This window comes from Ranitomeya variabilis, chromosome 4, assembly GCF_051348905.1.
Source record: "Ranitomeya variabilis isolate aRanVar5 chromosome 4, aRanVar5.hap1, whole genome shotgun sequence".
Classification (NCBI taxonomy): Eukaryota; Metazoa; Chordata; class Amphibia; order Anura; family Dendrobatidae; genus Ranitomeya; species Ranitomeya variabilis.
Genome location: NC_135235.1, coordinates 468,707,226 through 468,721,376, shown reverse-complemented (window position 1 = coordinate 468,721,376; position 14,151 = coordinate 468,707,226). Strand labels below are relative to the sequence as shown.

The 14,151-nt window shown below is 49.7% G+C and overlaps 1 protein-coding gene across 6 annotated transcripts in view; it reads left to right on the top strand.

Annotated features, from left to right (window-relative positions):
* The window catches only part of TMEM94 (transmembrane protein 94), a 201,269-nt gene that overhangs the window by 55,485 nt on the left and 131,633 nt on the right, over positions 1-14,151 (top strand). For all 6 annotated transcript variants that reach the window (XR_013213349.1, XM_077251723.1, XM_077251725.1 and 3 more), the window contains exons 7-9: positions 7,260-7,411; positions 7,555-7,657; positions 7,835-7,921. Coding sequence is in view for 5 of the 6 variants with exons in the window: in XM_077251723.1 (XP_077107838.1) it covers positions 7,260-7,411; positions 7,555-7,657; positions 7,835-7,921 (342 nt within the window). In the remaining variant the exon portion in view is untranslated. The remainder of the gene's footprint in view (positions 1-7,259; positions 7,412-7,554; positions 7,658-7,834; positions 7,922-14,151) is intronic.

Genomic DNA, 14,151 nt, shown 5'->3' with positions numbered 1-14,151 from the left:
TGCAGCTGTCACTGTGCTACAGCCGCCTGCTCCCTCTTCCCATCCCGCACCGGCTTTCTGGACCATGACTCGTGTATAATATGAGGAGGTTTTGCGTTTTCAGCACAAAAAAATGTGTTGAAAATCTCGGCTTATACACGAGTATAAACGGTAGCTCCTCCTCAGCAGAATACACCTACCAAGTGGCACAAAGCTCATCATCTGCCTCCTACTTGTTTGCAAGTAGGAGGCATACCTGGATCTTAACCCAGATCCGTCTTTTCCTTTTCAGGTCACCCTATTGTTTTTTATTAATCTTTTCCCCTTTGTCTTTTTGGTTCTCCTTCTTCAGGGTTACAGGGTGTAATTTCTCACCCTGTTGTTCCCATTCCCCACGACAGCACGATTGGAGAGAGTTGATCCACCCCAAGGATAGGAAACCCTAAAGCTTTAAAAAGCAAAGCCCTCTAGTGCGCGTCAGTGGTTTCCTGTCCTTGAGGGAGGCCCTATGACTCCCCGCTGCTGCCAGGGAGTGAAGATCACCGGGTTCCAGGGCGCTGCAGACCAGCGATGTCCTGGGCGGGTGTAGAAGCCGACGTCCGTGGACATCTCCCTAAAAGCGCAGACGGACCAGGTTAGGTGCACTTCTGGGAGCCGGCGGAAGTGGACTGACACCAGTTCCAGGGGCACGGTGCTTCCCCGGAACCCAGTGGCCGACGTCACACCCGATGGTGCAGGTCATCACTGGGAAGCCGGCGTAGCGAGGCATTCCAAAACACCAAAATAATCACCATGGACGCAAGCCCTTTTGGCTGGGGAGCACACACAGGGAAGAATTCTCTAAGGAGGATGGACGCATCCGCATCTTCTAACAGGAAAGAACTAGAGGCTGTCATACTGGCACTTCTAAAAATCCTACCAGAGATAAAAGGCCACCAAGTCAGTTTTATCAGACAACAAAACAGTCTTGTATATAAACAAGCAAGGGGGCATGAGGTCAAGGAGTCTCATGACAGAAGCAGGCAATATAATGATTTTAGTGGAAGAAAACTTAAGGTACCGTCACATTTAGCGACGCTGCAGCGATCTAGACAACGATGACAGCTCTCCAGCGACCAACGATGCCGAAGTCCGCGGGTAACCAGGGTAAACATCGGGTTACTAAACGCAGGGCCGCGCTTAGTAACCCGATGTTTACCCTGGTTACCAGTGTAAAAGTAAAGAAAACCAAACACTACATACTTACATTCCGATGTCTGTCGCGTCCCCCGGCGTTCTGCTTCCCTGCACTGTAAGCGCCGGTCTTAAAGCAGAGCGGTGACGTCACCGCTGTGCCCTGCTTTACAGCCAGCCGGCGCTGACACAGTGCAGGGAAGCAGAAGGCCGGGGGACGCGACAGACATCGGAATGTAAGTATGTGGTGTTTGGTTTTTTTTACATTTACACTGGTAACCAGGGTAAACATCGGGTTACTAAGCGCGGCCCTGCGCTTAGTAACCCGATGTTTACCCTGGTTACCAGTGAAGACATCGCTGAATCCGCGTCACACACGCCGATTCAACGATGTCTGTGGGAGATCCAGCGACGAAATAAGGTGCTGGCCTTCTAGCTCCGACCAACGATGTCACAGCAGGATCCTGATCGCTGCTGCGTTTCAAACACAACGATATCGCTATACAAGACGCTGCAACGTCACGGATCGCTAGCGATATCGTTGTTAAGTTGTTCAGTGTGAAGGTACCTTAAAGGTCACTATCAGCAAGTTATCTAAAAGGGGAGGTGAACACAAAGGCAGATTACCTCAGTTGTCATATAGTAGATCAGGACGAGAGGTCCCTAAACCCAGGGATATTGAAAAACATTTTCAGACGCTGGAGGGAACCTCAGATAGACTTGTTTGCAAGCAAATCAAACAGAAAATCTCGAAAGTTCTTCTTCCTGGATCCAAAAGACCTCCCCTACGGAGTCGACGCCCTACTCCCCAAATGGCCAAAACAGCTAGTTTATGCATTTACCCCGATTTCCTTAGTTACGATTGTTCTCAGGAGAATTTGGTCGGATCAAGCCGAAGTGATATTAATAGCCCCCTTCTAGCCCAGAAGAACCTGTTGCACCTGGCTACGTCATCTGTCACTATGGGTACTAGCAGAAATCTCAGATCTTCTATCCCAGGGGCCCATATTAGGTCCCAAAGTCAGGGACTGCCACTTGACAGCATGGCTCTTGAGCGGAAGCTTCTTGCAGCTAGAGAATGTTCAGAGGATTAATCTCCACCCTAATGAAGTCTAGAAAAAAAATTACACCAGACATCTACTCTAGAATATAGTGAAAATTCCTAACCTTTTTAAGGGTAGACTTGTTAAAAAATAGCCAGGTCCCCTGGATTCCTATTCTAGAATTTTTACAGAAGGGGTGGGAGATGGGGTTGAAAAAGAGTACCCTTAAAGTCCACACTGCAGCACTAGAGGCTTTCTTCAACCAAAAAATTGTCGATCACTCTCTAATAATAACATTTTTCAAGGCAGTCAGTAGCACTGGGGATATTCCCACAGCCACGAGCCGCCCCCTGGGATCTAAACCTAGTGTTGAAAGCTTTAGTCAAATCTCCATTTGAGCCCCTGTTAGACTGCTTGATGAAAATCACCCTGAAAACAGCCCTTCTGGTAGCCCATACATCAGCTACAAGGGTGGGGAAGCTGCACTATCAGTCAACCAACCCTTTACTCGAATCTTACCAGATAGGTCATACTTAGCCCTAACTCAGCCTTTCTCCCAAAGGTGATGATAACCTTTCACAGATCCCAGAAGATAGTTTGGCCATCCTTCTGTGATAACCCTAAAAATGAGGGGAAAAGAGAGATTCCCACCCTGGATGTTTGATGTCTGTTACAATACTTAGACCCAACCAGGGAATTCAGTAAGTCTACCTCTCTGTTTATCTTTCAGGGTCCCAGGAGAAGCCAGACGGCATCCAAAGAGTACATAGCCAGATGGGTCATGACCGGGATTGCTTTGGCCTACGCTTCGGGAGGTGTTCTGCCCACCCCCCAGACAATATAAAAGCACACTCCACAAGCACACTACAAATCTGTAGAGCTTCCACCCTCCATTTTTTTCAAGCATTACAGGTTCGACTTGGGTCCTGGGGATCTTACTTTCGGAAGGAAAGTTTTACAAGCTTTAGTCCCTCCCTAGGGGATTCCTCTGAAATCTCTCTCCATTGGTGCTCTCATGGGGAATGATAACAATGATGATTACTTAACGGTAATCGGATTTTCCAGAACCCACAACAGCAACCTTATCCCCCCCCTTTCTTGCCTCTCCTTGGTAGATGATCATGGTTGACTCACTGGATGTTGCAGTAAAAAAAAACAAAAAAACCCCACACTTTATTTTCGGATCTAGTCATGTGCAGGGTATGACATATTACCACTGGAATATCATGTATTACCAAACTTGTATATATGTATGTCTACTAAACTAACCAAATGGAGTTCCTATCAAGCTCTATAGACCACTGAAGCGTACTAGAGGGCTCCGCCTTTAAAAGCTATAGAGTGCCCTGTCCTTGGGGTGGATCCTTTCTCTCCAATGGTGCTGTCGTGGTTTCTGGAAGATCCGATTACTGGTTAGTAATCATTTTCCTGCACTTGTGCGACACCGAGAACAGTGTGGTGTCACCCACATCGCCCACTATCAGACCCGCAGGGCAGGACCTAATCCACTGTCACCTCATGGTGCTTCAGGGTAATTCCCAGTGGCGGGTCCTAGCCCTTTACCCCATGCCAGCCTTCTCAGAGCGGGCCAGGAGAAAGTCACTTGTCTGTGGCCTACCCCCTTTTTAGGGGTTGACAGTCTTCTGCATCGTCCGGGGATCCTCATGTCATCCTCACAAGCAAAATGATTCGGGACTCGCTTCAAGGTATGTCCCGTGTCCCTTCCCAGGGTCTCCCATGTGCTGGTCCTGTCTCAGCTGGCGCCGATGCGTCGTGGCTAAATCCAGGCCCTTCTGCTAATTTAGTCCCCAGCTTTGGGCCATCTCCTGGCTCCGCTTAGCCACGCCCCCTTACCAGCTCGCCGGCCAATCTGCGCACTCCATCCGGTGCGCGTTCGCTTTTAGTCCAATGAGCGAGTCTGTCAGCGTGCGGTTCCTTTTGCAGCCAGTTACAAGGCTTCTTCCCACAGATCAGTCCATGCCCTCGGTGAGACAGCCAATAAGCGAGCGGGATCTATTTACACAGGTGTCTCAGGCCTGTTGGAGCTGCCGGCCCATCTCCATGGGCCGTTACTTCTAGTGTCCGCTTCTCCTTCCGGTTCCAAGGAACACAGCACATCATCCATCATCGGCGTCCATCTCCTGCAATGGGGACACTGCAGCTTGCACCAGGATCTGGGGGACACAGCAGCCTACGCAGCTACAGCACTGACTCTGATCTCAGGGAAGCCCATTTCAGACTGGTTATATCCTCTTCCTTCAGGGGCTTAGCCCTCCTCAGCAGTATCCCTTGGCCCTCACTTATGCAAAATCTCAGGGAAACCTATTCCTGTCGCACTCCTACTATAATCCACTACGCCTGTGCCCTCTGCAAAAAGAAGTGACCCTCGGGCCAGTCCTCGGCCTTCCGCCAGGCTTGTAGCCCTTCCACCATGCCTGCATCACAGGAGTCTTTCACTGACCGGGACAAGAGCAAACCCCCTCCCCCGAAGTGGGCTGTTGCTATGTCTCAATCTGTCTCTGACCTGCCAAAGGTGTCACAATCCCTGGTCCAGGTCCTAGAGCGACTACCGAACTTGTCTGCAGCCACCAGTGCTCCGAACGCTTCCCATGATGATTCACATGCACCTGAAAACTACCCTCAGAAGGGCAGATCAAGGACTAAGTCCAGGAAGCAGGCTCATTCCAGTTCCTCATCCAGCTCTACATCCTCTAGGATGCCCTCCATGTCCCACGCCTCCTCTTCCGAGGTGGCTCTGGAGTCTGATCAAGAGTCCCAGTCAGATTATGATCCTGACACGGTCCAGAACTCCAAACTCCAGGATGTGGTTGACAGCCTCATTATGGATGAATTTCCCCCTCCAGGATCACGCCGTGTCATTCAATTGGGTTTAACGTACTTCTCGGTCGTTTTCTAATCACAAGGAATTTGAGGCAATCTTCATTAAGCCAATGGGAACATCCTGAATAGCATTTCCCTGTTAGAAAAGAACTGGGTATTTTGTACCACTTTTAGTCCGGAACTCATCACCAAATGGACAGAGTTCCCGACCGTTGATCCGCTTGTCTCCCATCTGTCCTCCAAGATGGTTCTGTCTGTTCTAGTCTTTTCCTCCCTTAAGTACTTCACTGACAGGCAGATACAATCCCTAGCTAATTCCGCTTTTGAAGCCGCTGTCACCTCTCTATGTTCCATCTTTGCTTGCACTAGGGTAGCCAAGACTGTCTCCGCCTGGGCAAAACTCCTCCGACGGGATTTTATTGGCCACCTCTCATGATAAGCCAGCTGACCTTGCGGATCAGATCACTCATTCGGGGAAATACCTACTGACCGCGTCCCTGGACTCCACCAGTTGCTCAGCTTGTGTCACCAGCAATATCATTGCCATACAGAGGATTCTTAGGATCTGCATTCCAAGCCTTCATCCGATCTCCAAGAAGTTCCTTGCTAACCTTCCTTTCCAGGGTTCGAGTCATTTTGGGTTCAAGCTGGAACAGATCATTTGAGACGCCACTGGCCATGAGAACACTTCCCCCTCATCAGCCTAGGATTCCAGAAAGTGGACTATTTTGTTTTGTCCCTTTCATCCTTTTTCGCCTCCCAGGGCCTCCTCTCAGCAGGGCCGCTCTCCCGCTCAATGGAAGAGGAAGAAAACGGCCTTCAATCCAGCTAAACACTGGCACCCTAGAGGCCGTTTCTCCAATCCCTCAGGATCCGGCTCCAACAGGTTCTCTTCTGCATGATGGGTCACTCCCACCTGGGATTCCTCCCATTGTGGGAGACCAGCTTCTTCTCTTCCAGGACGCATGGTTGTTGGTGGTCGATGATGCCTGGGTCAGAGAGATTGTGACCTCAGGTTACAATATCAAATTTTTTCCAGTCCTCAACAACCAGGCTCTCAGCTCAGGTCTCGGGGATCTTCCAAGCATTCTGCTCCCTCCTTCAGACATGGGTAATTGTAGGATGTCTCTCTCTGTCCGATTCTGGATCTCAACCGGTTAAACTGTCGAGTCCGATCCTGCCACTTCTGGGTGGAGTCTCTATGCTCAATAATGGCCTCCATGGAACCTGAGGCGTTTTTCTGCACGGTGGACATTTAGGATGCTTACCTGCACATCCCAATTTGTATCGCCAATCAGTTCACGGCCCTGTCCTTTGGCCTAGCCTCTGCTCCCAGGGTGTTTATGAAGGTCATGGTGACTGTCATGGCAAATGTCGTGGCTATTCTTCGATTCAAAGGGATACTCATCATCCCTTATCTGGAAGATCTGTTGGCCCGTCCTTCCAAGACTGCTACCAGAGTCTTCAGATCTCCCTGGATACACTCGTCCATCTCGGCTGGATAGTCAACAGGGAAAAGTCTGATCCCGTCCCGACTCCTGGTATTCTTAGGCATACTATTTGACACAGCTCCTGCCAAGATCTTCCTCCCAGAGGAAATGTTCTCAGCTGCCCTACCTCTCCTCCTCTCCCCCTGATTTGGAGAGTCAAAAAGATCAAGGCAGAGGGAGTTCCAATAATTCTGGTAGCTCCGGATTGGCCCAAAAGGACCTGGTACACAGAGTTAGTAAACCTGCTCGCGGACATTCCCTGGAGACTTCCAGACCATCTAGACTTACTCTCACAGGGGCCTCTCTTCCACCAGAATTCTTTGTCTCTGAATTTAATGGTATAAGTCTTTTAAATTGTCTTGTTAGTGGTCTACGGAGCTTGTTTTTTAGTTATCTGACCGGTTAGGACTGTGATCGGCGGCAGTGCTCAGGTGACTGGAAGGATCTGCTATTCCAGTCACCTGACCCCTGATGGCAAAAAAAAGCTTCACCAGTTATGTGACTGAGGACTGGGACATCACCTCTTTCTAACCTGATGCAGAGCACAGGAGTGGCTTGTACTGGATCCACAGGGGTGACAGCAGGTGAGTATATCGGAAATTGTTAATTTGAAGACATTCTTGCGCTTGTCCAATTTCCCTTGAGGCTAGACAACTCCTTTAAAGAGTAATGTTTCTGGTGCCTAAAATCTGTAATGTAGCGATACATGGTCTGTCTCTTCCATTGCTTGCAGGATGATGAACATATAGTCCTAGAACCAGGAGATCTTTTCCCTCCCTTCTCTCCACCGCCATCCCCTCAAGCTGAAGGCAAGAAAGCACCGCAGTACCCTCAGCAGCATCATCTGTTTCGTGTCTTGAAAACGCCTGTGATGGATAATCTAAGGTACAACAAACACGCACTTGAAATTTTGCATTTTCCACATCTCTGGATCCTGAACAGTTTTGGATTTGGCTCCATCTTGTTCTCCATTAGTATGTATGAAACATACCTGTAAACTGTCCTGTGAGATGACCTTTTTGTTTCAGGAGCTGGCTGGACCAGGCTCTCTCCCGTCCTGTTACGGCTCTGGATAATGAAAGATTCACTGTCCAGTCTGTGATACTCATCCGTGCTGTCCCTGTCATTATGGTGAGTTGATTTAGCCCTAGTTTCAGATATAGACACTGCACACTTTCAATGTTAATAAGAAAGTGTTTAATATTTATGATGGTTACATTTATTGTGGATTTTTTTCTGTGTATTGGGAAAATATGGCACACACATGTGAAGAACCTGTATTATAATGTTTACTTTTCCAAACTACAGGCTGCGTTCCTCATCACCAATGCACTGCGTTTCATCTTCCATGCTCCGGGCACACCCCCTGCCTCCTATGCTTTTCTTCAGCTTCAGGTATTGGGTCTGCATAGTTTGCATTTGGTTCTGTTTTTGTTACTATGATTTTATTTTGCTTGTAGAAATATTACCAATTTGTTTTTTTCTGAAATTTTCTAACGTAAAGAAGCACTTCTATCAAAGTTTTTAACCTCTTAATGTACTGCAGTCATCATATTATATAGCACTGGGCAATTACAATTGCTCATTTCTCCTTCGCCTCGTTGGTGGACACTGGACCATGGGTTTATGCTGCTGCCACTAGGAGGCTGATTCTAAGTGAATATAACAAAATTAGCTCCTCCTCCTCTGCAGTATACACCTACCACTGGCTCTAGCCGAACCAGTTCATGCTTAGTGCCTGTAGGAGGCACATGGGTCTAGTCTTCAGACCACAATTTTTTTATTTTCATTTTTATTTTTTATTCTTTTTTCATTTCCATCCTTTTAATGGATTACAATGGGCGACAGATCCCTTCAGGGTTCCGATGTCCCCCAACCAACAACAGGCGGGAACATGGAGTGTCGCATCCACGTACCCCCTCCTGCACCGTTAAAAGGTATGCCTGAGCTCTCTTTAGGGGCAATGGGTCCATTCAGGGCACCGATCTCCCCAAACCAACAACAGACGATAACAAAGAATGTCGCCTCCACATACCCCCTTCTGCACCAGGCTTGTTTCAGCCAGACCAACAGCCCTGCTACATCCTAGGGGAGTTAACCCCTATGGTGTTATGAGGCATTTATGGCATCCGTGCAGCCTCCACTGACAAAAAGCGGTGATGGAAGGAGGCAGACAGTCCCTTCCCACCTCACGGTCAACGGGATGGTGGATGGAGGGTTCCCTGCAATGTCCACAGCGGGGACCTAGTATTTCAGCAGCTGACCTGCATACGAAGCAGTCTGAACTCTGTGCTTCATCCTCCGGTTCTCTGTGGGACACCGTCCACTCTGAAGCCAGGCAGCCGCGGCGGCGGCCCCATGCCAGGATGCGCACCGCAGGTAGGAAATCCAGGACAGCGGTGGGTTCCTGCAGCAGAGACGCTTGGGGGAAGGGGCGAGTGCAGAAATGTTTGGTCACCGGCAGATGACTGTGGCTGGTATGACCTGATGGGAACAGGACGTTGCCCATGTTCCCGTGGCGTTCCCCTCCCTCGCCGGGTAACGCTCCTGCCGACTGCAGAAATTTAGGCCCCGGCTTGGGCCTTTTCATGGAGCAATCCTGAGGTGCCGCCCGCCGGATGAGGTTGCGCCCGTAGCCCTGAACTGGCGCATCTCGCTCTCCGTGAGATTTCCTCATATTCAACTCCCGGGTGCAATCTTTATACACCTGGCCGGCTCTTCGCAATGCTGACGCGGCGGCAAGCAGATCCCAGGGCATTTTTAAAGGGAACGCAACAGATCCACAGATCTGGGTAAGAGCCTTGACCTTGCGGCGAACACATCAGCCCACATTGGCCCTTCCCTGCATTTCCTCTACACTTCCTATTAGAGGATGATAACAGTAAAAGAAGTCAGGGGGCATACTGTAGTGCATTATGTTACTCCCTAAGACATCTATGGTGTACTTTACTTCATGTACTACTTGCCAGACTTTACCATGGGGACATAGGATCCCACCCTGCAGGGACTGTGATCCCGGCTGCACTCAAGATCCCTCCAAGGATACCTAGCCCCCCTGAGCGGATTTCGTCGCTGTCACAGTCCATGACGTTACTGGCAAAGAGATACTGCCCCTCTATCTGGGGGCCTTCGCCAGCCTGTCTCGGAGGATTCCTTCTCACATTACAGAGGGGCGACGGACCCCTTAAGGGTTCCTCTCTCCCCAATCCTACAACAGGTGGGAACGCAGAGTGTCAACTCCATGTACCACTTTCGACACCGTTTTTTGGGCATGCCTGTGATCTTCCAGGGCGATGGATCCCTTAAGGGTACCGCTCTTCCTATACCAGCAACAGATGGGAATGTGGAGTGTTGTCTCCACGTACTCCCCTCTGCACCAAGGCTCATACCGCCCTTTTTCCCGGCGCTGGACAACTATCCTGACCCATCCTCGGCAGTTAGCCCCTTGGATGTCCAGAGGCATTTACCGTGTCTGTGCGGCCCCCTCCCCGTCGCCCCTGATGAACAGTGGTGATGGAAGGAAGACAGACGGTCCTTTTGTCCTCTGACATCGGAGTGGATAGATGGAAGGCTAGGACATATACTAAAAAAATACTTTGCAAGTCAGAAGCCTAGAGGCGAGATACTCCTTTCCCCTGATTGCGGAAGAAATGGGAAGAATCCCCTCCGATCTGCTTGGCTCCCGCTTGGCCTCGAAAACCCTTGTGTCCTTACCAGATGGTTCATCAATTAAAGACCCCTCGGACCGGCAGATAGACAACCTGGCCCGTTCGTTTTTTTGAAGTTTCGGGCTTAGCACTCTCCCCCTTTTTGCCATCCTGTGAGTATTTAAAGCTTTGGTCTCTTGGGCTGATACTCTAAGCAGGACCATACAGGATAGTGACCTTCCTTTGGAAGCAGCAGAATTAGGCAATCACATCTCAGCCAGGAAATATTTGTGGCATGCGTCCCTAGACACGGCTAACCGTGCTGCGCTTTCAGCCGCAAATACCATTACCATCCGATGGACACTGTGGCTCAGGGAATGGCGAAAAAAGTCCTTGACGTCTCTGCCCTACGAGGCGTTTATTTGGTAAGAAGCTGGATCAGCTTATCTGTGTTGCCACAGGAGGAAACCGTAAATTCCCTGCCCAGCAAAGACTAGGCGTCCTTTTTATCATCAACAGCAGACATGTTTCCGGTCCTTTCGTAGCAATTCCGCCTGGGCAAAGGCAACCACCTATTCCAGCTCAGGGCGTTTCCCTCGTAGGGACAGGAGTACCCAGGTGTAAGTTTAAAATCAGCCAATCATGGAAGGGCCGAACCGTGCAAACTAGATCTAAGGGACACAAGTCCCACAGAATTTGGGCCCAGTGACTCACTGTCTTAGGGTAGGCGGACGTCTACTCCTACTTCGACATATCTGCCCTTCCGTCGTCCACGACGAATGGTCAGAGACCCGTTGTCTTTTGGATGCAAGATATTTTCCTTCCGCCCTCCAGCACTGTTCTTCCCTTCACGTCCCCCCAAAACAGTGGCGCGGGCTTGGCCTTTCTACCAAGCCATCGCTTTGTTACGCTGAGATGGGGTCGTTATTCTGGTTCAAGAAAGCGAGAGGTTTCTGGGGGTTCTACTCGATCTTAGTCGTGATCCCAAAGAAGGACGGAAGGTACAGCCATCTTGGACCTGAAGTTACTCAACAAGTTCCTCAGGCTTCGGTACTTCAGGATGGAGTCCTCCGCTCTATCATCACTACCAAAGGTTACTGCTCTTCACCGTCCGAAAGGAACATTTCCAGTTTACGGCTTTGCCCTTCGGCCTCGCCACCGCTCCCAGGCTGTTCTCAACGGTCATGGCGGTCATCGCGTCCATTCTGCTCTCTCGGGCTGTGGTCATTCCGCCATATCTAGACGGCCTCCTGATCAAGGGACCATCTTTCCAAGACTGCGTGGAGGTGTCCGTATCTCTCTGACACATTTTCTCGCCTGGGCTGGCTGATAAACTTTAACCAATCTTTCCAAGTCCGGCTCAGCAGATATCCTTTTTAGGCATGACCCTGCACACCTCCCTAGGTTTGGTAATTTTTCCTTGCGATAAGGTCATAGCCCTTCAACAGGGGGCCTGGACACTTTGTTGCCCATTTCCTCACTATTGGCCTGGGACAGGAATCCATTCTCTCTCGACCATCTATGCCGCTTGTCTCTGCGGGTCAAGCGGACGCTCAGGTGGTGGACTTTACTGTCTTCCCTCACCCAGGGAAAAATCTTTTTCTCCTAGTACAATAACTGGTGGTCTCCACCAATGCCAGCCCTCTGGAGGGGGCTGCCTTTTGTCATCACATGGCCCAGGGGCCCTGGTCTCCTCCAGAGTCACCTCTTCCGATCAATGTCTTGGCGATTCGGTTGTTCCCGTGGCGGTTCCATTACCTCCTGGCGGGTTGTCCCATCCGAATACAGTTGGACAACGCCACGGCTGTGGCGTATAACATCTCAGCGGTTCATATCCCGGGTGTGGAATACTGGAAGGCAGACTTGCTCAGCTGTCAGGGTCTGGCTTTGGGAGAGAGGTCACTTCATCCGGAGGTTTTCCAACAGATTTGTCAGTTACTTCTGAGGGTTATCAGGAAGATCAAAGCGGAAGGGATTCAGGTGATACTTGTAGCTCCGGACTGGCCTCGCCGGGCATGGTACGCGGAGTTGGTTTATCTCATTGTCAATGCTCCCTGGCGGCCACTGAATTGACCAGATTTGTTTTCCCAGGGGCCCGTTTTGCCTCCAGAACTCATGGGCCCTGTGCTTAAAGGCCTGGCCATTGAATCCTGGGTCTTCAACCGAAGTTGAGTTCTCCTGAGAAGTGGTTTTCACCATGTTTAGCGCTTGGAAACCGCATTTATCACCACACCTGGAAAGCGTTTTCTCGCATGGTGCAGGGAACGCCGGCGTTCTCTTGCCTTCTCCGTTCCGACTATTTTAAAGTTCCTTCAGAAGGTGGCTGGATTCAGGCCTAGCGCTTATTTTCCTCAAAGGACAGATCTCTGCTGTATCAGTTTTGTTTCAGTGCCAGACTGCTTCTAAGCTGCAGGTGCAGACTTCATTCAGAGGGTCTCCCAAATGTTATTCCCCTACAGAGGGCCGTTGGATACCTGGGACCTTAACTTGGTCCTGAGTGTTCCGCAGGAGGTTTCGTCTGAGCCGCTGCAGGACGTCTCTATGACTCACCTTTCCTGGAAGGTCGCCTTCCTAGTTGCGGTGACTTCGATCAGGCAGGTATCGGAGCTAGCCGCTCTTTCCTGTCAAGTTCCTTTTCTCTTTATTTCACCAGAACAAGGTGATTCTCCAACCATCCCTGTCCTTTTTAACCAAAGGCGGTCTCTTCCTTTCACCTTAACAAGGACATTGTCCTGCCCTCGTTTTGCCTGCCACCAATGCGCCATTTTGAGAGGGCTCTCTACACTCTAGATTTCGTGAGGGCTTTCAGAAGATATATCTTCCAGATGGCGTCCTTCCGCAAGACGAAAGCCTTATTCGCTCTTCCTGTGGGTCACAGGAAAGGACTAGCTGCTTCCAAGTCCACAATAACCAGGTGGATTCGCTCGTCTATTCGGGAGTCTTACCGTGTCAGAGGCAAGCCTATCCCAGTGGGGATTAAGGCACACTCCACTGGTTCGGTGGGTGCTTCTTGGGCCATTCAGCTCCAGGCGTCGGCGTAACAGGTTGCAAGGCTGCGACTTTGTCCAGTCAGCTTACCTTCTCGAAGTACTACAACATTCACACTCAGGCCTCAGCAGATGGGAGCCTGGAAAGACGGATCTTTCACGCCGTGGTAACGCATCTCTAGGCAGCTCTTGCGTGCTGTTTTGTCTGTCCTGTCGTTTTCCCACCCAGGGACTGCTTTAGAACGTACCATGGTCCTGTGTCCCCCAATGAGGCGAAGGAGAAACAGGGATTTTTGTGTGCTTACTGCTAAATCCTTTTCTCTGAGCCACTCATTGGGGGACACAGTACCCACCCTGTTGGCCTGATGGCTACGTTTGTTCTTTGGTTTGACATATTGTACCCGAATTTAATGGGTTTTATCTCCTTTTTCACTGAACTGGTTCGACTAGAGCCAGTGGTAGGTGTATACTTCAGAGGAGGAGCTAATTTTGTTACATTCACTTAGTGTCAGCCTCCTAATGGCAGCAGCATACACCCATGGTCCTGTATTCCCCAATGAGTGGCTCGGAGAAAAGGATTTTACGTTGAGTACACAAAAATCTGTTTTACCCTTCTGCCCAATTCTTGTATTTTCCATTAGTTCTATGACATCACGTGATTAAAAATTGACCAGCTGAATCATTCTAAACTCTATGTAGACATTTTTCCTGTATGAGTCATAAGTCACTGCTTAAGTCCATGGCAGGAGGGAGGAGCCGAACACCTGGGGTAGAAATTGAAGAGGGGGGATGATAAATGCAGGGACAAGAGACAACTTCCTCTTTCTATATAGAGCAGAGAAAACAGAATAATTAGCTGGGTAGAAGGGCAAAATGAGCAATTGTGAGTACACAGTGCTATATAATATGATGATTACAATATGGATGGGAGTGATTCTTACTTTTCAATATCATATGCAGAGTTTACAAGTTATTATATATGCATTGACAA